This window comes from Anarhichas minor, unplaced genomic scaffold, assembly GCF_050575085.1.
Source record: "Anarhichas minor isolate MPS153535 unplaced genomic scaffold, ASM5057508v1 ptg000062l, whole genome shotgun sequence".
Lineage (NCBI taxonomy): Eukaryota > Metazoa > Chordata > Actinopteri > Perciformes > Anarhichadidae > Anarhichas > Anarhichas minor.
Window position 1 is genome coordinate 5935784 of NW_027466508.1, and position 23078 is coordinate 5958861.

Genomic DNA, 23078 nt, shown 5'->3' on the forward strand with positions numbered 1-23078 from the left:
AGGGCCCGCTTGTTCAAGAGCTCGACAAATACGACACCAAACCCTCTATGTGACCTCTGACCCCTCTGTGTAGATATGACCGTGAAGCTTTCTTCAAGACTGAGAAAGATTCAGATTTTCACTGTTTTGTTTTTTGTTCTTTTTTTAAGTGGTCCGAATTAAATTTTTAACCATACATTTTTTGTTTTGTTTGCAAAACTGCAGTGCTCTAGTATATTCAACAATTCATTAAATGTCCTCACTACAGCTGATGGAGGCCCTCTTCATCCTTTCCTTCATATTTCAAACTTAATAAAACCACCTCCATCTGGCTTCACATTAACACACTTCCTCACATTCACTGTGGAAGCAGATGACGTGGATAAGGTGCAGGTCAAGTGGCCGTTGACCACATTTAAATGCCTAGTCACTCATGACTTTAGTTCGAAAGAACAACTCCCTCACGAGATAATGCCTAATATTAGGCAAGATAGTGCCTTTTTGTTGTACAGTAATATTGTCACGTAGTACCGACAGTGCTCAGCAGGGGTCAGCAACCTTCCAGTCTTATGGGCCTATAGCACAGTCGGAATTGAAATTGACAAGAATCCTTTGTTTCGTTGAAGGATGTGTCACTACTTCCGGTACTTGTTTTTCAATATAATAGCTGATTCTAAAATAAGAATTTAAAAAAAAGTTTTTAGTTACTGGTAAATGTTTAAGAACTCAGATTTAATTAATTTAAAGCAATTTGGTTCAATATATGTATGTTACCATATATTGTATCATTTAAATAAACTAACAAAAACTGTCATCTGCCATTTTACCTGCTGTCAAAGACTACATACATACATGATTAGTATTGACATTAGGTTAACATGATCATTTGCACAATATACCACATGCAAAACTCCCAATGATTCACTAAACTGAGCAATTAATCATCTGTATTGTTCAACATTTATCAATATTTATTTCTTCATGACAGACAAGCTCCTTTACCTATTATATTTCTGTACATCTTACAGTTCCTGATCTAAAATTGCAGCAAATACCACGCATTAATACTGAAATTAGCATTTTTGCGTAGTTATTTCAGTGTTTTGTTTTGTTGTACTGTAGTGCTAAAGGTAGCTTACTGTGCTACATTGTGTACTGTCCACTTGTGTGAGGTGGAATGAGATTAAACTGGACTGGCTGAATGTCACTGAACGTAACTCTAACACGATGTAAGGTGACTGAATTCAAGCGAATATCAGGATTTATCAGAATCAGAATCAGAACCGTTTATTGCCAATGTATGTAACATACAAGGAATTTTGTCATGGCAGGTGGTGCATAACATTAGACAATAACATTGAACAATAAACAACAATCAATAATGCAAGAAATAGAGACATATTATTTTGAAAACTATAGCAGGAAGTGTAACGTTTTAATGTGTTTACTTTGACGGTGGACAGCGGAAGTGTCGCGTGACTGACTGGGGTCTTCAGCACATCTGGTAACAGGCACGTTTCCCCCTCATATTTCATCCTAAAGAACGGTAGTTTAAGTTGATATTCAGTCAGTTTCTCCTGGGGTAGAGTTAAACACTGTAAGTGACCTTCTTACTTACCGAGCCTGACCGGCACGTTTAGCTGCCCGCTAACTTGACGTTAACGGTCACCGGCTGTAGCTAATAATGTCCCCCTGTGGAAACTGGTTGCAGCAACCGCAAGATTAACCACAAACGTAAGAGAAACATGTTCAACAGATACTGTCGACCAAAGTACACGAATACGTCAATGTAAACGGGTGCTTCTAGTGAAAACAATAATTTCCTCTAGCGTTGTGAACGTTAATGGTGGAAGAGGTTAGGTGAGGCAGTGTGCGGTAACGTAAAGGGTTTTAGCTCACGTTATTTTCCCTATCGCTATCTTTTAATTCCGATTATAGGGTTTCTGAACTAACGTTAAACTGTATTCCTATTTGACGGTAGTTTTAAAACTGAATTAAACTGACGTGTGGCCAGAAGTGGTCGTTTACAGTTCATCGGCGTTTGACAGCGGTCCTTCTTTGGTGGTTTGGTTCAACGAACAAATAAATGCGTCAGGACTAGCTAAAAGTATCTATGTTTTAGCTATAAGGCTACTCGTCTCGTCCTAAAAGTTACTCTTATTGTGTTGTGCGGAAACAATGTATATTCTACTTAGAACTGAGTTTGGCAGACGAGAGTTTAACCGACGCGCTTTTAATTTGAAGGGGTAATACTTTGCCGGAAGAGCGGATGCTGCTCACTGCCTCTAGCTCGACGCAGAGGCAGGACGGAGTGGATTCCATTGGGAAGAAGTAGATCATCGCCAGGCGCTTCTCTGGCGATCGCTCTCCGTTATACGTGTAGGTTAGCGGTGTCACCTCTGGGATGAATCCACCAAGGTGCGTAGCTCGAAGGCGGGGTTGTTTTTTGGGGATGTTATGTAGTCAATCGGTAGGAAATGGCCAAAACGTTCTTCCTTTCCTGCCGCTACTACCCTTCAGCTTGCCTGGCAAATTAGCTGGCTAGCCCGTTTTTTTTTTTCCGTGCCTTTGCAGATAGCATGTGTTTGCTCGGTCACATCCACCAGCTGCTTTAACATCGTACTTAATTTATATTTCACCTTTTCCTTCCAGCGTCCACGCCTCTGTGGATTTAAATTAGCCTGGAATATGAGCAGAAGAAGAAGAAGATAAGCAGCAGCAGCGGTGGAGGCTGGCTTCCTGCGGGATTCTGTCCAGGCTTTTTTTTTGTTTTTTTCTCCCCCCGTGGACATGCCTCGTCTATGGAGCAAAGCTGAGCGGAGCTAGCTGGCTGACAGTCCGGCTAGCGCGACATTTCCAGGCTTTTGGATGATCGTTTAGCCGAAGGAGCTGATTTTATTTGGGATCAGCGCCTCCCCTGCCCGTGTAAGGAGTCAGCATGGGGGAGCCCAGCCTGGACGACGCCAACGTCAAGGTGGCCGTCCGTGTACGGCCCATGAACCGGAGAGGTGAGGGGGGCTCCAGTCTGTGGATTTGTTATCGTTACACTGACTCTCAAACGAACGCTGTACACGGAGGCTGCAACTGTCTTCATTGTCTGATTTTTATTTTTTATTTTTTCCAGGTTAAAACACAATGGATACACTGAGACTGTGTAGTGCATCTAAATGTCAGGTTAACATTATTGCACATAGAACATCTCAGGTTTATATGATGCATAAACAACCACAGGTTTACTGTAAACAAAGTGCATTTCACAATAACAGGAGACCGGCTCCACTTAAGTACCCCTCCAGTTAATTTCCTGTCAGTCAGAAATCACCCACCCATTAGTGAAATGAGCTCCTGCAGATAAAAAAAAGAAGAAGCTGGTCTGGATGGCACATGTTTGTACAGTGCTGCCATAAGGGCTTACCTCATGCCTGCCTGCCATCCAGCTAGATTTAAAGCCGAGCTGTTGTGTGAGATCTACTGTTAATAAGTCCAGATGCTTTCGGCTTCTTCGCTGGCTGACACCCAGATGCCAAATAGCCTCTTGACTTCATCTGTCACTTGCTGCAACAATATTTAACGTGGGCAACAGAAATAAGTCAGATACAACTTTTCTCACGAGCATCATCGGTTACAAAGTATCTTTCACTAGAAATTAAGTTGTTCGGGGATGATGTATTTATCTGAACAGAGGCTGTTTTCTTACTCCCGTCATCGCTGCCTCACTAACATTTGGCAAACACGCACGCATCTTCAGTCCGCCAAGTTCCCTCCTGGGATGCTACATATTCTGTCTATGTATTGTCACATCCTCGTCCCTAATTTTAGAAAAGCCCGAGGGTAACAAAGGCTCAGTGTTACACAAATCTGCGTGCAAACGCTCCGGTCAATTATATTGCAACATTTTCAATGCAGCACACAGTAAAGGACGGATCACTTTTTATTTTTTTCTGGTCGATTGCCAAGTTGTTTTTGCCATGGGAGACCATGTGTCCCATGAAAGGAGGAGGAGGAGGAGGAGGAGGAGGAGAGCTGCTGAGGCAGAGTGGTTGACCGACAACTGGCAGAATGAATCACGTGTATCCCTCTCCCCCCTCTCTCTCTCTCGCCCCCTCTCCTCCGTGAGCTTGAGAAGTCGGTCACAAGACCAAGGCAGTGGATCGCCACACTGTTCCCATAAGCAGGGATCTACCGTGACCTTCGAATCTAGATAACCTCAGCAGTCATGGCTGAAATGACAACACAGTCTTAACACTGCAGGGTTGGACACTTGTTTTGAAAAAAATCCATGTGTTCCTAGTTTTTGGAAGACAAACACGAGTCAGGTGACGTTTACTCAACTAAACGGTGCGGCTGAGATGGAGAGGTCACAGGTCAGCTCTGGTGGAATCCAGCTTCAGATCCGGTACGGTTAGATTCAGAAAGTGATGATTTACTGTAATGCACTTCTCTGGCCGCGACAACAAAATCCTCACCGTGTTTTTGTTTATTTTTGAAATAACCACGAGTCAAGCACCAACAAATCCACCATCAAAAGACCAAAGTCTCCCGGGTGCAGCCAAGTTTTCAAGAGAGGCGACCTGCGTTCCCTGGTGCTCGGTATCAAACATGCAAAGCTTATTCTGTTAACAGTGTAAACAAATTCCTCCACGTGTCTTCCATTGCTCAGCGGTGAAGGTTAATTATGATTTGGGTTAAAGGCAGTGGTAAAGGGGTTTGGAACCAGCAGTGCCAAGTTTCCAGTAGTATCTTTCTGATCTTTATTAGCTCTGACTGGACACTCTTCCGTCACACGTCAGTCCAAAAGGACTGAATTGCCCCTCAAAAAATACAAATTCCAGCTCCACATTATTTGCAATCCAGGCCTGTGCACATTGTTTGAGCTGCTCAGTTCAGGTACAACTTCAGCTACAACAAGTAGCAGTAGTTATGGGAGGGCGCTCTCATTTCCCCAGCTGGTGCAGCGATTCAGACCTGTGCCTCTGAAATAATAAGCCGTCTTCTTTAACCCCGAGGGACCGGTCCCCGCGTGTCCCAGGTTGAGGAGGAGGAGGAGGAGGAGGAGGAGAGGTGGTTTAACAGCCCAGCTGGACAAAGGCAGGAAGGGAGTGAGTCTGAATGAATATTTGCTAACGTTGCGTAATGCTCCACGTTCCCATGGCCGTGGCCTTCGAAGAACAGAGCAACCCCAGGCGTAGCAACGGCAACACCGCGGCCAATCGGCTCCCCGGCCGGTGTGCCAAAAAACCCTCCGCACCGGTATTGGGACCAGCGCGAAGTGGAAAGTGGGAGCCGCTGGTTATGGAGCAGGGAGAGGCAGATAACAATGGGTACATTTATCCTCATCACCACCACATCGCATCAAACTTTCCCCTCTATTTAGCAGGAAGTGAAGCCGCAGGGGCACGTGGGTAATGTAGGCAGCAGAGGAAGAGAGAAAGTTCAGCCCCCTGTTTAACTTGATCTTGTTCTTTCGCTCTCACTGTCTTTTTGTCACTCACTCTCTGTTGGCTCACGCTGCTTTCCTTCTTTTCACTCTGGTGTGTTTGACAGCAGAAGAATCGGAGGGTGATTCAGGTCCTCTGACTGTCTGACACCAAGTTTCCATGGCTCTGCCCCCGTGTTGCTGCCAGGAGCAGCAGCGTTTAGCCTCAGATCCCTAATGTTCCTGGGTTGCACAGGCACAGCTAGCTCCTTCCTCACACATAGAGCTCCTCAGGTCGGGATTCCCCTTTTGTATCTCAGAGAGGGAAGTGGCGCTAGATTTTGACTGAAAGGGAAGTTCGAGTCATCTACTCAAGCAGCCACTTTTTTAGAAAAATGACCAAACTGGTGAAGTGACTTCTACCTGCTACAGCCAGAGACAAAGGTAATTTCTATGCATTTGTTAGGAAAAACAATACCACGCTAATAATTTGGCATGCAAAGCACACGCACAGCCGGCTGAGCACCTGCACAGCAGTTGAAAACACTCTGGGCAGGAACAGAGCTGGCAGGTATGGCCCGGTGCTGTTTGGTAAGAATGCTTCTTGCAACGGCGTTCATACTCGTCTCGAAAGACAAAAAGCAACTGAAGGCATGAATGCCATAAACTGACACAGTGTCATGCTGCTTCAGACAGTTCCTGTAGAAGAAAGGAATTGAAACCGTTTTCTGCTGTCCTGAACACATCTGCTGAAGTTCTGCATAATGGTTACGTGATAGTTGGGGTCATCAGATGGTGACGGCCAACACAGCAGGGAGGCTGCTTGTTTACGTGGGAGGCTTGAACCAGGTCTTGCAGTTGAAGCACATTATTTATTACCAGCAAGTCCCCCTCTCTGCTGTAGTGTCCTCGAGCAAGCGTTGCTTTGCAAATAAAGGAGTGCTGTTCCAGCCTTGACCTCTGACCTGTGGAAGGTAGGCACAATAGAAGATGATATCCTCACCGGGAGCAACACGGGGGCAATGACGTCCTGAGTCCCACCTTTAACTTAAGTATTTTCTTTAAAAAAAACAAATTGCCGTGACCCTTTTTTATTTTGGTGATAAAGTAAAGTGCTGTAGTCGGTGTAATAAATTGCAGCAATTGGTGTTTATGGCCATAAAACAATTTTTTTTAAATAAGAAAAAACACTCACCAGCAGTAAAAACTGTTAATATATTTATTTTTTAAAATATACAACCAGTTCTGACACAAACTGGATGCCCAGGACACGCTGGCCGTGTTCGGACAGCCATCATTAGGACTCATAGGCCAGACGGATGAATGGAGACTTACCAGCCTCGTGAATTTCCAGTGCGGTTCATGTTGTTATTTTCCAACTCTTCATGGTAAGGCTTCTATTAGAAGGCTGTAAGACTGACTCAGCTATGAAAACAAGCACAATATGTCGTGCTTTACACGGGGAACGTGCGAGGTATCTGTTTTTAAAGTGGTCACAAAGAGATCAGGTGTTTACTCTGCACTCACGCATCCCTTGCATTTGTCGGGCGAGTGAAAACCTTGTTGAAATAGCCTCAAGTATATGCTGACCTGTACAGGCGATTAGCATAAATACCCGAGTGGACGGAGCATTAGGACCACTCTGTATGCCGAGTGTTGCGTCATGACAGCCCAGGGTCAGCATGGGAGGTCCTTTTAGTCGTGTGTGTGTGTGTGTTTGTGAGGAAGGGAAAGAAACTGATTCCCTGGACAAGTCCTGTTCAATTGATTAGCTTACTGCTCACTCAAAGGTCCTTTTTCAGAGCTGGTGTTTGCCGGCCCGCTCACACAACTGTTTGAACTTGACGTTCCACAGGAAATGATTCTGCCAAAATAACTATTTACCTCGTGTGCTCCATCCGTGACATTGTGTTTAACAATGTTGAAAAATGATCGAGGGACAACCGTAGAAACGTGTTGTTGTGAGGCTTTGGTGCTTTGGTTGTAACACTGTGTGTCATCTGATCCACAGAAAAGGATTTAAACACGAAATGTATCGTGGAGATGGAGAAGAACCAGACGATCCTCCATCCTGGAGGAGCTAACCTGGGCAAAGGAGACTCCAGGTACGCTCGTCACAAGTTTGACCTCAGTCTGTGTCCACGACAATGACTTATTCTCTACACACAACTACACAAGTCAGTGCCTATAAATATATATATATACATCTTTTTTACGAGGGAGATTGTGTATTGCAATATACATCTTACACAGCACTGAATATGAGAAGTGGTACTGGGAGGCGTGAGGTGAAATGGACAGGTGCCTGCAGGTGTTCTGAAAACAATGGGAAGTTAACACTTATCGTCCAGTTGCTTCAATTTGCATACATTTGTATTCTCTCTCTGTCATACTTCAGTCAAATCTGAAAACACAGAAGGGATACACATACTTTTCACATCCTGTAAGACTTGTGTGTCAATACAGCAAGTACTCAGAACTCTGTATGTTCTTATGAGCCATGAGCCCCTTTCCATTGCCCTCACACAGACACGAGATAGATTCACAGCTGTGCTTTATTTCTTTAATCCTTACTCTCAGCGACATGCTTCGCCTTGGAAATGTTCTTCCTTTTTCCCGATTGCTACTTTCAAAAAGCTGTTCTCAGACTTGTTTGGAATGTTCCTTTGTTGTCATGATGTAGCTTTTGGCAGGAAGCTGACTAACCAGCTGTTGGGCCTCCTCGAGGCAGGTGTATCTCAACTCAAATCGCTCGTTCCCTCGCTTGGCTTTTACTCTGTTTCCATCCTGTTGACCAGCTGCTGTTTGGTGGGTAATGCTGAAATGTGCTCGGAGTCTTGAGCGTCTCTGGATCCGGTCGCACTGGGCCGAACACAAATGTGCGACTGCGTGTACTCTGTGTCTGAGAGAGGGAGGACTAACTGAGAAGTGACCCCCCCCCCCCCCCCCATCTGTAATGAAACAGCTGTAATAAATACAGATGTTTCAACAGCATGGAGACAGAGGCGGACGGAGACAACTCTACATGAGAAGACCGACTCCAGTCCGCTCCTCTCTTCGCTCACTCCGCCGGGTTGTAACTCCCAACGCCCAGCTTCCTCCCTTTTTTCTCAGCTCTTCTGTTTCCGTGGCAACACAGGGGGAGGTTAACTCCGGGTCGCTGTCGGTGACCGTGAAGCCCCTTCCTTAAGTGTGGAGACGATGGAAGAGGGGGGGGCAAAAAAAACAAAACAAAAAAGAAACCTCATTTACTCGAGCATCTGTCGACCATAAACTTTCCCCGCTGACTTTTATGGAGGACTAAACAAGAGCAGTGCTGTTGTTTCTCTCTCCGTCTCTCTCGCTGACAAAAGAGCGAGGAAGCAGCAGGAGGACGACGGACTGACTGATGGCTGCCCTCAGCGTGCAGATGCTATGTTTGTTTTGTTTGTTTTCTATTTCCATACTGGGTAAATTGGAGGATTATCTTTTACTCAGCATTTTACTTAATTGTTAATAGTTGAGAAAGACGTGAGTGGGTGCATCGAGGAAGCAGGCAGTAAAGTTAGGATGCTGCAGGTGCGTTACCAGGATGCTCTTTGTTTAAAAGTGAGCAGACATATCTGCAGCAGATAAGAAAGTGCCGCTCCCTGACTGAATCCAAAGGGTGTTTATTCTTTCACAGCTCACCTTTAAAACTACTGACGTTGCAGCAGAAGATACGTATGTTATTACATCGATTGGATATGAAAGAGAGGTGTTCTGTTGCGTTTGTAATATGAACGGCGTAGTTCTACTGTTGATAAAAGGTAAAATCAGCTATTCTTAGACCACATTGCCCGCCTTGTGTTTGATCAAATGTTGCGTCACACACCGGGTTTGTGAGGAGCCTTCCTAGACGAGCGACCGGAGTGGACACTGCGGACATATTGATTTCAGTGACAGTTAAAATAGTTGTTTTTTTCGAAAATGTGATTAACAATTTCAAATGGCTCTTATGATATACTCAATATTTACGTTTAACCTTAAAATGATGCTCAATTTGTACTGTTTTCTGAGTGTTTTCCTACTTTTAGACTAGTCTTAGTTTAAACCTCCTTTTAAATATAAGGGAAGTTACTCATTAGGAACAATATTTGCAGCCAAGATCATTTTCCTGCGTTGCGAAATCCTGTGCAGTGTTTTGAGAGCCCGTTAGCCAAACTGGACTTTCTGTCTCCCCAGTACCTGAAGCACCACCCTTATATTGTTTTCACACCCGCTAGGTCTGTTGTGATGCAACGCAACCTCACTGTTAATCATCATTTACCCTATACACACACAGTATATCCACCATCTTCAGACGCAGACTCCTGGTCTCTACAGTGTTTTCAAGAAATGTCTGCAGCGGTATTTTTGTGGGGGTTGTTGGCTGTTTGAATATAGATGAAAGATTTTCTCTTCTCTCAGGCTCTCAGAAACACTTTTCCATCCATGTAATTGGTAAAAACCCATTGGGGTGGATCTGATATGCTTTAAATGGTTGGCGGCTGCTGGGAAGTAGAACATTCATTTTGTACGTGTGAATGTCTTTTGCTGTGGAGCTTACAGCCGGTTAGTAAGAGGAAAGAATTCCCTACAGCTAAAACAATTAAAGTTTTGGACATATAGGGCCCATTTATTGCAAGTTGAAGCTCCAATCTTTCCCTCTTCTTTGTGATCGGCTTACAAGGTTGGGAAATAACCCAAAGAGGGTAAAACGATGGTTAATTGCCTGTTGAAGACTAATTAAACCGACATAACTTAATATTGAGCAGTGTTTGCTTGGTGGACTATGGTCATTTCCTGGAGTCAGCGGATGTAAAATGTAGGGGAAGACGACCTTTAAAGACGTGCATTGAGGTGTAACTCGCTATCCTGTTCTGTATATCGAGTGGACATCAGGTCCCACCTAGCTTCACATTCTCTTACTATACGTCCACTCGGGCACAGGGGAGAAAAGACCACCCGTCATAGGAAGTAGAGCCGTGTACAGGATTGGTTAAACACTGAACCTTGAACAACCCTGACGCACAATAGACCCTGTCCACCCAGTGTGTAGACCGAGTCAGTGCCGCTCTCGCTCCCCCCCCCCCCCCACATGCTGTTACATTAGAATGAGGCCCGAACTGCGAGACAAGAATGAATCAGTGAATTGTAATAATTCATTCGTCAGAATTATATTATTAGATTGTTAATATGAGTTCTGTTACACACCTACCTGATGTATTAAAGATGAGCCACAAAAGATAAGAGTTTGATGCCATAAAATGTTCTAGAAACTAAACCAAGTTTCATTCTGTGGTTTACCTGATCAAAGCATCCACAGACTTCTCTTTGAATTCTTCCTTATTTGAAGGTTTTTAAATCTTTTTTTTTTTTTTTTTTTTTTTTTTTTTTTTTTTTTTTCCCTTCACCTCTCCTCAGGTGTGTGTGTGTGTGTGTGTGTGTGTGTGTGTGTGTGTGTGTGTGTGTGTGTGTGTGTGTGTGTGTGTGTGTGTGTGTGTGTGTGTGTGTGTGTGTGTGTGTGTGTGTGTGTGTGTGTGTGTGTGTGTGTGTGTGTGTGTGTGTGTGTGTGTGTGTGTGTGTGTGTGTGTGTGTGTGTGTGTGTGTGTGTGTGTGTGTGTGTGTGCGTGTGTGTGTGCGTGTGTGCGTGCGTGCGTGCGTGCGTGCGCGCGCTGCCACTCTCAGTGACTCACTGCGGCGATGATGGTGGCATAAATCTTTTTTTAAGCACTGCTTATAGAGGATCATCAAGGCTGTGATGTACAAGCTCTCCGAGTTTATTTTGTCCTGACCTCCACAGCGCTTTCTCTCCAGTCCGTCTGATAAGCAGACAGCTCGGCTCCCACGCAGCCGTGTTGTCAAACACCGCCGTTTGCATGATGACCCGAGGCTGTTTGCATCGGGTCGGTGAAGCCGGATGTTGACGCACTCCGACAGCGATCTGTCTCCCGTCAGACGTCGGTGATGCAAAGGAGATGTTGGACATTTTGTGCGTGTCTGTTTGCTAGCATGTGATTTTATGACGTGGAGGATCTACAGTATATTTGATCCCGTAGGAACAGAGACGTGATATTTTGATGCAAGGCCAAGTGCTTTAACAGTCCAGCCTACTATAACTAAACTATTAAAATGTTTCTAGGTCAGCTTTGCTGGTGAATTTGCAGTGAAGAGCTTGAAAGCTAAAAGATTTCAAATGAATCTGTCCGCCTTTCCATTTTACAGTAGAACGTGTGATGTGTTCTCTTATACATTGGATTTATTTAGAGGTTTCCTGGTGCTAATGGGCAAACGGAATGAGAGTAGAAGCAGACCGTAGTACTGAATTTGATCGTCTCAGATATTCTCACTGCCTGAATTTGATTGTCTTGAATTCTAGGCATGCGCTATGGGAACCATGATACATCAAGAATGCGACAAATCTGCCTTGAGCCCACAGCTACACATACCACGTATTTACATTCACATTTTAAATGGCTTAAATGCAAGTAAAATACGACCGCTTGAAAATCTCCCCGGGCCGTGTGGATAATGCGGTGAAACATGGGCCTCTTTGACACGGCAGTGGATTTTATTTCAACGTCCTCCGTAGGCTGCTGGAATACTGTGCTTTCAATGCATGATTTGTAAAGTGACACAGCACCTGAGCAGTGGTTGGTATCATCCACTTTACGTACAGCTTGTGTATGTAGGAGGATATGCTCGGGCCGTCTACCGTATAATCATTTTCACAGTATGTAGGGAGCTACACAATGTTGTTCAGTATATGTGCTGAACTATATTAGCCTGTTGCATGTCCTGTTGTCCTCTGCCGTCACTGTGTACTGTGTTACGCTGATGCCGTTCCTGCTTCAGCTTAACATTCCAGTCTCAGGCCCAGCCTCTTTCCTCCCCAACCCCCCCTGGCTACCTTCAGCCTCCATTCCATCCTCCATTCCTTCCCACACAGCCGAGGATGGTACAGTCCCAGAGGGGAGAAAAGAAGAAAGAATAATGCAAGGACGGTAGAGAAAGAGAAGGAGGGGGGGGAGCAGCCATGCATTAAGTTATTTTTTAAATGACGGTGATCAGAGCAGGCCGAAGGGAGGAGGGACGAATGGAAGTGTTGGAGGACCGAGGGAGGCGGGCTCAGGGCTCTCCTGACTGCCTCATTCTCCCGTCTCATTGGTCGGGCTTTAGCTTCGTTCATGGGCGACCCCTCTCGCCCGCAGCCTCTGAAGCGACCACGACAGCTGTCATCACTACGTACGTCAAAACCTACCACACGGATTTCAGCCCTAAAGTGTCTGGAGATGAGACCGTGGGGAGATGGTCGGCATGTAGGATGCTCCCAAAGCCCCCCCCCCCGACAACAGTGGTCAGAGAATATTGAGGAGTCAGAGATTCATAAACAACGTCAGCGAGCCTTTAGATTCACACACGTTGGATGAGGGGTTCCAGTTTGTCAAGATTTCACTCCAAGCATAGAATTGCTTTTCCACAATCACAGTAGCATCCCGCTCTATCCCTTCGTAATGTTAGAGAATACGATGCTTTTTACACATTTTTGTCCAATATTAGGACAGAGTGAACACCAGAAACCTCTCTCTTAATGCCCCAAAAACAGTCTTCTGGATAAACGTCAACGCCCGCGTAGAAGGCGTCCCAATAGCGTCGCGGTTTGAAGAGAGCTGCTGGAATCGGTTAGGCTTTACCCTGCGTGCATTCGCTCTCTGAATGCGGCACGTCAGCAGCGGAACGTCGGTGAAGTATGAAGTGTTGCAGATTTTTGGACTGGATGCTGGCTGGTTTCGCGCGAGAACTGCAGCTTTGGCGTTCTGTAAAGAATGTGCATGGGTAAAAGGAAACGGGTGTGCGAGTGTCTTTGTGTGTGTGTGTGTGTGTTCCTGTACGCGAGCCAGTCGGAGACATTTTTGTGATGTGGCTCGGGGTCAAGGTTAGAGGATACGGGGTCAGGTCAGGCGTTTAGCACTGATGGAGAGCATTACTGAGAATGTAGTGGAGGGGTTCTCATGAGGAGGGACTGCCATTGTTGAGCATTCTGTTCCCTCAGGGCTCGCTGGGCCTCACGTTGTCATATTGCAGGAAGCCTTTTTTGATTAACGCGCCGACCGAATGTTTGACAGTAATGCCCGAATGACAAGTCACTGCCACGAGAAAGCGTGTCAGTTAGTTTTATTCAAATTTGTTGACATGACATTAGCGGATTCATTGTCTGCTCATTTGACGCAGTGGCTTAAACATAACAAAGTACAAACCCTGTCACTATCTTGTCCTGCCAACTACATGCTTGAAGTAGATGTTTTACAGAGAGGAAGACATTTTTTTTTATATTGGACAGGCATATTTGAATGTTTAAGAAGGTTTATCTTTCTGCAACTTTGTTTTATTTATTTATTCATTTTGTACTTCTTTAGCTTAGTCTGGATACTCTGTCGTGCCTCATATGCAGAGAGAGCCAGATGGGTGTGCTGTGTGCTGAGGAGATCTGTTTTAAAGGACATGGCTGTTGGCTAAACGTTGTAAATTCTGACAATGTTGTGTGTGGGTTCCTTTGTGTCGTGTCAATGCCTGCTTGCATTATATTTCCTCAGTTTATCTGTAAAAGATCACACAGATATTGGGGCCAATCCCCCTCTCTTTTTTTTTTAAGTGTCAATTAATTTATTTGTATACGTCAGAGGCGTTTTCCCTGTTCCTCTCTGAGCGTGACTTCGACCCAGTAACTCCTCTACACCACCATCTGATTCTACCACACACTACCCTCAACCCTCTGCCAACTTCACTACCAACCCCCTCCACATACATGCCCACACACGCCCACACACAGACATTCCCACAACAATTCAGAACACAGTCTCCAAGTTTTTTTGTTTTTTTTATGTCCTCTCAAGCCCTCAGACATGAATGCTGGTCCTACCCCAACATCCACAGACGCGCACCCTTACCAAATCCCCCGGGAAGTTGCTTTGACATGTGACAAACAAACAAGTCGTAAACAAGCTACTCACGCACAAGGCCGACTATGAATGAAATGTGTGCTAAAGTGACTAAGGCCCGAGGCCGGCGGCTCCATCTCGGCCTTTGTCTTTCATTCCGTCTCTGCTCACCCGTGTCTTTATTGCTCTTTCTGACCCGCTCCCTCTCTTTGTCAAAAAAAAAAAAAGTTGATAAAAACATTTCTATTCTCGGTCTGGAGCTGGCTTGCTGTCCCCGCAGCAGGGTGAGGCCTGTCACTTTAAAATCGACTAAATACAGGGCTAAAAGTTTCCGTTGTGAAACGGGGCTGAAGTAAACAACGCTGTACTACTGACACTGCACTTCTGAGTTTAGGTTAACCCCGGGTTAACAATGCGTGTGTGAAAAGGGGCCAAGTTGTCCCAGGGTCACCTCCTGCAGTGTGAAAAGCCTATTGAAGGGCTGAACTGCATCTGCTGTGACGTGTGCACTAAATGTCATCTCCCTATCTCTCCACATGCTGCTGTGGACCTTGACCTCGCCCAACATCAACAGGAATCAGTCCAAGGTAACGGCACACACCGACATGCACAGACACTTCTCAGACTGAGCTTATTCTGTGGCTGTGAATCATCGCGGTGTCGAACAAATAGGCCGCTGTATTTCACCGACTCGCTTTGTGAATCGGCAGCAACCGCCCAGGCAGCGATGCAAAGTAATGATTTGTAAAACAGTTTTTATTTCTTGTTTAATTTTTTTACTTTAAACGCCCAAGGAATATTTGTTGCTAGGAAACTGACATGTCTGTGGCTGTGCGGCGGCTCACTTTACTGTATGTCAGCATTTGTCTTTTCATGTGAAAGATTGTGCCCCATAAGTGCCCTAACCCCAACCCATGAACCACACGACACATAAAGTGCACCGTTACACGAAGAAAAAAGTCATTTATATCCAACTTTGTTTCCTTGTTTCTGAAAGCCAATTAAATCAAACATTTTAAACTGGTAAGATGGATAATATCTTCATCACAAATCCCAGTTGACTGCCATTTTTAGAAATGACTCATACAAACAACCTACAATTGGAGGGAACCTCCTTCATGTATATGGACGTTTTTTTCCAAAAACTGTTTGGCAAGTCAAAGGTGAAATGTGTTTTTAAATGTTTTCGTTGCTGCGTTACAGTCGGCCGTAGATTAGTGACGTTCGTGTCTCATGCTGCCACATGTTTCTCCTCCCAGGTCTTTGCCTACGATTACTGTTTCTGGTCCATGGATGAGACTGATAAGGAGAGATTTGCTGGTTAGTTCACACAGTATTTCAAGTTTTAACATTTTCCCACTAAAACATATGGGTTCATAAAGTATCCATATTCACAATGAAACTGAATAAACTTCCGTGTTTGTGGGTCCAGATCAGGAGGTGGTCTTCCAGTGCCTTGGGGAAAGTCTCCTCCACAACGCCTTCCAGGGCTACAATGCCTGTATCTTTGCCTATGGACAAACTGGTAATTAACCGAGAGACAACTCGCTCGTCTGTTAACAATATGATGTGAATCTATTTCATTACAGAGCCTATTAAATACCTACAGGGCACGCTGTGTGAACAATGTCTCTTTAGCCTCATTAGCGTAGCGCCCTAAAGCTTTTTGTATCGTGATTAAGAGAGGAGTGTCAGTGTGGATGTGTTGCAGCAGGAAGGTTGGACAGCCTCTGTTCTCTACGGTAAGAAACAAATCCCAGAGCTCAAAAGCAGTTTCCAACCAAAAGCAGAACTTAAGAGGCACGATAGACCTTCAATGTTGCTAGAACCCAAACACGCGTAAGTGGTGTTGTGCATACGGCGCAGATATCTGAACGGGTTCAAATTAAAGTGTTTTCATTCCATCAGACAGGGCTAAAAAAAACACTTGATAGACTCTGATTCTGATGAATCATTCCGGTGTCTACACAAAGCCAGAATGAGTTGGGCCCTCAGGGGCCACTTTCTCACCAACAAGACCCACTACAAACTAGTGTTCCAGGTTTTTGACACTTAAGAGGTTTTAATTCAACTTTATGTTCGAGCATTGAGGGCAGAGTTGGTGGAGTGGCATCTTTTTTTATTATATTTTATATTTCAAATTAGATCAATATAATCCAGTCCAGTGCAACACCACCTTTATCTCCGACCTCAGTAATAAACATATAATTTAATTTACACATTTTCGACCATGCCAAGGAATACTGAACGCCATTAACATTGTAACGGTATAATTTACGCCTGAGCAGTTTTATTGATTTTTATTATATTGCATACTTATGCACCTAATGTAGTGGCCACTTGTTTAATATTTAATGACTCAGTGGAAATGGCTTGACTGGCTTGACTGCGTTTCTCAAAGTTTTGCATCAGCTGCCATTTTCCCCTTTCCAGTAGCCTGTCCCTGCTGACACCGTGTGTGTGTGTGTGTGTGTCTTTACCAGGTTCGGGGAAGTCGTACACCATGATGGGTTCAGGGGACCAGCCGGGTCTGATTCCGCGTCTGTGCAGCGCTTTGTTTGAAAGAACCCAGAAGGAACAGCGGGAGGAGGAGTGCTTCACCGTTGAGGTGTCCTACATGGAGATCTACAACGAGAAGGTCCGAGATCTGCTCGACCCCAAAGGGTACGACCTCGACTTAATCCTCAAATCCTGTTATTATGAAGAAGAATTATTTTCTTTGTCTCTGTATAAGGTCTAAGGTATCTAAGGTTAGTTTTAGTTTTCAGTCATGGACTGGGGCATCAACCTTAAATATGCAAGTTAGTTGGTAGAAGGAGAGAAAGTTGCTGGTAGATTCTGGGACCACCAGCTGCTGCTGTGGTCAGTGGATGAAAAGATCACTCCTCTGCCTCGCAGTCGCTGATCGAGTCCAGTTCATCTCCAGCAGGTCAGCAGTAAATCAGCAGCACAGGCCTGCGTCTGCTGCCCCAGACAGCATGACCTCTGACCTTCCCTCACTATGTGACCTTTAACCTCAGTGAAAGGGGCCAAAGAGAAGCAGACCATCTGACAGCCATATGGGCTTTTTACCGTGGAGCAGAGAATGATGAAGTTGCGAGGCCTGGAGCAAGTTTGAATCGGCGTCGGAGAGACGAGTGCTAACCAAAGTCCCTGTGAACTGGGGGGGGGGGGGGGGGGGTTGTAGTGGTGGCCAGAACCAGCTGAGCCTATATTGACTCTCCTGCTAATACACCAGAGGAATAGTAATTTACCAGCTGTGACCACGTTGTTTGTCTGTGTTTTAAACCTGTTTTTATTTTCTGTCCAGGGGAAGACAAACTCTGAGGGTGAGGGAACATAAAGTTTTGGGTCCCTACGTGGACGGCCTGTCTCGACTCGCTGTGGCCTGCTACAAGGTAAAAATAAATACATTTATTGACTTGCTAATTGACGTCTACTGCTGTGTTGCATCCTGGCTGCCACTCTGACCAGTGTGTCGTGTCCAGCTGACACGGATGTCTGCAGCGCATCGTACTGGCATTCCTTCTGACTTGGATCTTTAAACTTTGAGGATTTGTAACAGCGTTGCTCACGTGACGGCAGCAGTCTGCTTAGTAAGTGGCCTACCAATCACACTGGAAAGAGGCTAGTAATGAAAATGTCAGAATTAATTACCTTTTTCTTAGTTTATATTGGGCTTCCCTTCAAACTCTTCACCAAATAAAGCAGTCACTAAATACATAGAGGCATTGAATATTACCAAATTTACTGTATAATATTCCTCACAGTCAGTTCCTTCATTTATTGTTTGATTTCTGTTGCTCTGCCAGGACGTCGAGTCTCTGATGTCGGAGGGGAATAAGTCTCGGACCGTCGCCGCCACCAATATGAATGAGGAGAGCAGTCGGTCGCACGGCGTCTTCAACATCATCCTCACACACACACTGAAAGACTTGCAGTCTGGGGTGAGATACAACACACACGGACCAGTGTACTACAAGTTCATCCTAGTTTGCACATCATCAGACATCCCCTCCCTCCTTCTGTTGCCCCATCTGAATCCATCTGCTACATCTTGAATGTGGTGGTGTTTTTCTGTGATTTATAGCATCTGTCAACATATTCCAGAGGTGTACGTGTAATTGTGTACACTTGACTGGTCAAACGGTGCCTGGTGTCTTATCCATCACCCCCTGCCGCCAACCGGGGGAAAAGGTAGTTACAAAACGGGATGATGTCAGCTCAGCTGTCTGACCGGGCACTCTGGGAAAAGAGCTTAATGACTAATTCTCCATCCTCACTGACTCACTTGGGCTCTCCTGCTCCTTGCTCTTATTTCCAGATAAACTTCGCCACCAGCGAATCCTGTTAATAATTCAACGGCATGACTTTGAGTTTGTCAGCTGATACAGCCTGCTCTGTTTTCACGGCACACCCAGTCACTCACTCAGTAGCTTCATCAAGCAACCTGCTAATACGTAGACTGTGTAGTCAGTGAATTACATCCTGTGTCTGGATGAGTCCGCTCTTTATTGTTTTTTATTGCTTTATTACATTTTTTTCCTCATTCTACTTGAGCTCTGATCCGATTAATTCACTTTTGTTGCTTCGTGGTGCTCAGCATTTATGAGCGATCTTGGACCTGTGTTCAAAGTTTGAAAGAAAACAAAGAAAAACTACAAGCAGTGCTGAGAACAGTGTGCAAAAAAACCTTAAGTGCTTTATAACGAAACAGTTGATACTCGGACAACAACGTTTCATGAGAAACGGTAGCTACAGTATCGTCTAACCGGTACGGAAGCCCCAGAGTGTTTGCTAAATACATGCACAGATTGTGAATGAAAACAGCCAAATGGATATCCTAATTTGGTTGTTTAACCATTTCTTAATTCATGAATATGATTAAATGAATTATAATGATTTAATAATGAATCAATGAAATAATTACCAGGTTAATCAGTAATGAACATAATCATTGGTGCTTGAAACTGTTGTGCATTTGACTCAAATAACTGGATGTAGTGTTCAGTTGAGCTTTAATTATATGCAGACCATCTTGTGTTTTAACGATCATAGCATTGGAGCTCATCTGTGCCCCCTAACGGCTCAGCCAGTATGAGGAACAGTGATGAAGGCACATGTTTTAAAAAAAAAAAGAAAAGAAGAAGAAGCGCTACCTTTGACGTGTAGCGTAATCCTGGGATGAGTCATTCTGTCGCTCACCACAGGATTTCCTTTCAGTAGCGCGTCCTGCTCAGACTTGTCAACCAAAGACTCAAAGTTCAGTCAGTCTGAACTTCGGCCCTGTTTGCTGCCACCTCTCCGTTGTTTGCTGTGTTGTTCTGTGCTTTGCTGAATCCTTTGGTGACATAGTTGAATGTTCAAAAAAATTATGATTTAAAAAAAAAAAAATAATAATAATAATAATTCCCCATGGAGTCACCTCATAGATATTTAGCGTGTATTGATGCCCTGACACTTGTTCTGTGCTGGTACCTTAAAGCTGCTGTATGTCCTGCCTGCTGACCTGGTTACTGACCTCTCATGGTTACACGAATCCCTTGTTAAGAAAGGAAGATGCCTCAGTGGCTGGTGTTTCCTCCTTTTCTGTTATTTCATCAGCCAGCTAGACATTATGAATTAAATGGGACAAAGAGTGTCTGCATGCTCTATGCAATTAATAGAACTGTAGAGACATGCACATTGAAAAGAAAGTGGTTTACTGGTAATTATTTCAAAGTCTGGCACCACCAGGTAACGGGACCTGGCACTGTTTGTTAGAATCTAGTCATTGCTCGTTGCAATAAGGAGCTGCGATGATTGAATTACACTAAGTTGTAGCTTCCTACTGTACATAGTGGTGTTCACGTTCACCAGCTTCACCTCCCCTCTATCTGGCTCTCCAATAGCTATTGACAGTCACTGGCTCTATTTTTAGAAGTTACAAAAAAAAAACGTTTCTATTTTGGGATTTTATTTGCTCAGTGTCCCAGATAGAAATCTCTTTGTTTGTTTAATAATTAGTTTTACTCTGGGGGGGTTTTGAGTGTTGGTCTAAAGCTGATCTGTATCAGTGCAGAGGAAGTTGATCTTTATCAGTAAGTCTTATGACCGGGTCTTTTCAGGATTCAGGTTTTGGGTTTGCCTTCTTGTTGTGATCATTAGCGAAGAGGGCGATGATGCAAATCTTTTTAAAAACATCAGTTTTCAGTCAAAATAAGGTCACACCACTGAAGAAGATAGCAGAAGCAGTGGGGAACCCAGATAGATTAAATGGAGGCATGAGTGTGTAGGAGTAAACCCGTTTCCTCAACAAGTAGGGAAATATCACAGGATCTGGGCAACGTCGGGCACGTTTCGTCTGACGTTAATGGGAAAACTCGTTCCATTTGGAGTCTTATTATAAAGACGCCTAGCAGATAAAGCCCCAACACCAGACATGTTTCACCAACGGTTCTCAGTCGACATATAAACACTGGCTATGCGAAGGCTTGTACTTTACAGAAGCACTGCGGCTGAACACTCCCACCAGACGGAGGACTGCTCTGCTGTGCAGCAGTCAGGTGAAGATCAGGTGTTAACATTCGGCCCCGTCAGCTGCTGACCTGTCACGCTTGGCCAGGAGTGGATCTGTCCCGGTATAGATGGCAATGTGATATCCGCACCTTCAGCAGCCCGTGAGAGGAAACCAAAGGAACCCGTCAACAAGAGACTGAAAGATGAGAAACCAAAGTCCTGCAGAGCACTCGGTTGGCGGAATCACAAGAATCTGAGAAAGCATAGAGAAGGTCTGAACAAGGGCCGACGAAAGCATCCAGCCAAGCGAGAGCAACATTGTCGAGGGGAGCTTTTCTGATAAAACCAAACACCTTGTTTATTCCTGGGTTGTCTGTTGCTATCATGCTGGCAAATCAGAGAAAATGCTCAGTTGAAAGCTGCTGAACAGCAGGGGTCGCCTTGATGTACCGGCTCCCTGGTGATTAATGAGCCATCCTGTCAGACCTCATGCGGATGTACGACACCGCTCTCCTTAATGTCCTAGACCGCAGCGCCAAGTCATTTGTGTGTCCTAGACCAGAACATCAGCTGGTTTTGATTTAGCGAGGGACAGTAATGAGAATCAACCCATGTCATGCTTCAAGGCCACCGTTGAAGCTCCACGTCCATCCAGCCCACTGAAACGGCATGATGTTGCTACAAGACAAAAAGAAAATTCTCTCACGGGGGGTAATTCATTGAGCAAAACATTCCCTAATGTTCAATACTGCCAGTTGGGGCAAGTTTTAAAGTGGTCTGGGCAGAATTGTCCAGCGAGGCAAATTTAAAAGCCGTCTCGTGTGGACAAAAATCGAACAATCATCCGCAAAACCACATTTTTTTCGAATGGAAAGTAGGGGTGGGCCATTACTGTTTAAATAAAAAATTATGCAAGTTGTCAGTTTAACAGCTGAATGTACTGTAGAGAATGAGACGATAATCGGTCTCTTGTCTGTCTTTCTCTGCAGACGAGCGGGGAGAAGGTGAGTCGGTTGAGTCTGGTAGACTTGGCTGGAAGCGAGCGAGCAGCAAAGACTGGAGCGGCGGGGGAACGGCTGAAGGAGGGAAGCAACATCAACAAGTACGCCAACGCAGTTCAACACGGACACACAAACCCATGACTAGGTTTTTTTTTTTCCCTATCAGGCTGTTTAATCGAGTCTTTACCCCATAAATTGTCTGACATGTTTTGGCCTTGGCAGAATTTACATTTTTTTCTAACCACAGATTGTACTCGTATGCCTCGTTTTTTTGGTAATTTGCATTTATATGAAAATGTGAAAGAAGGCATATAAACTGTTATTGGTTTCATTTATTTTTTGTGAATTTATTGCCCCACTACAGCAACTTTACTTTCAGCTAAATCATAGAATAATACGAAGTGAATATGTCTGTAAAAACCCTAATAACAAGCTTGATTTTAGGTAATCCCAACACACAGGGACATATCGATATCGACCATTGAACAGATGCATGAAATGACATGAGAAGAACTTAACCCGAGTGTTTTTGTGTGTCAGATCTCTCACCACGCTGGGCCTTGTGATCTCGGCGCTAGCAGAACAGGGAACAGCCAAGAACAAGAACAAGTTTGTTCCTTACAGAGACTCTGTTCTGACATGGCTGCTGAAGGTACGTACACGATTAACATTTCCCCCTTGTTCGACTGTCCAGTGCATGTTCTTTATTGTCGTATAATTTCTCTTTCCCGTCTCCTCCTCCAGGACTGTCTGGGCGGCAACAGTCGCACGGCGATGGTTGCTACCGTGAGTCCAGCAGCCGACAACTACGAGGAGACGCTGTCGACGCTGCGCTATGCGGACCGAGCGAAGAGCATCGTTAACCACGCGGTGGTCAACGAGGACCCCAATGCTCGCATCATCAGGGAACTCCGAGAGGAAGTAGAGAAACTGCGAGTGCAACTGACTCAGGCGGAGGTAAGAGATCTTTGGAATCTTAGAAATCGGCATGTAGAACTCTCTGCTTTCCTACACTCTCATCTGCTTTTTCTGTTTTTTTCTTTCCAGTCTTTGAAGGCTCCCGAGCTGAAAGACCGACTGGAAGAGTCAGAGAAGTTGATTCAAGACATGACCATCACGTGGGAGCAGAAGCTTCGCAAAACGGAGGAAGTCGCACAGGTGAGACACACTAGAGTGGTGAATATATTAAACCAAACCTGTTACAATACATAATCGCTACATTTGGTAAAACTACTCCCCAGCTAT

At 44.8% G+C, this 23078-nt stretch overlaps 1 protein-coding gene across 4 annotated transcripts in view; it reads left to right on the forward strand.

Annotated features, from left to right (window-relative positions):
• Positions 1-2063: 2063 nt before the first annotated feature.
• The window catches only part of kif13ba (kinesin family member 13Ba), a 35728-nt gene continuing 14713 nt past the window's right edge, over positions 2064-23078 (forward strand). For 2 of the 4 annotated variants that reach the window (XM_076077628.1, XM_076077629.1), the window contains exons 1-13: positions 2066-2397; positions 2632-2987; positions 7407-7500; positions 14909-14921; positions 15594-15654; positions 15767-15859; positions 16818-16998; positions 17645-17732; positions 18147-18281; positions 21822-21934; positions 22374-22485; positions 22578-22790; positions 22881-22991. In XM_076077628.1, the coding sequence (XP_075933743.1) occupies positions 2918-2987; positions 7407-7500; positions 14909-14921; positions 15594-15654; positions 15767-15859; positions 16818-16998; positions 17645-17732; positions 18147-18281; positions 21822-21934; positions 22374-22485; positions 22578-22790; positions 22881-22991 (1284 nt within the window). In that variant the 5' untranslated portion in view covers positions 2066-2397; positions 2632-2917. Of the gene's footprint in view, positions 2398-2631; positions 2988-7406; positions 7501-14908; positions 14922-15593; positions 15655-15766; positions 15860-16817; positions 16999-17644; positions 17733-17819; positions 17931-18146; positions 18282-21821; positions 21935-22373; positions 22486-22577; positions 22791-22880; positions 22992-23078 lie in introns of those variants that run through there. The other 2 variants (XM_076077631.1, XM_076077630.1) reach the window with 2 other exon arrangements.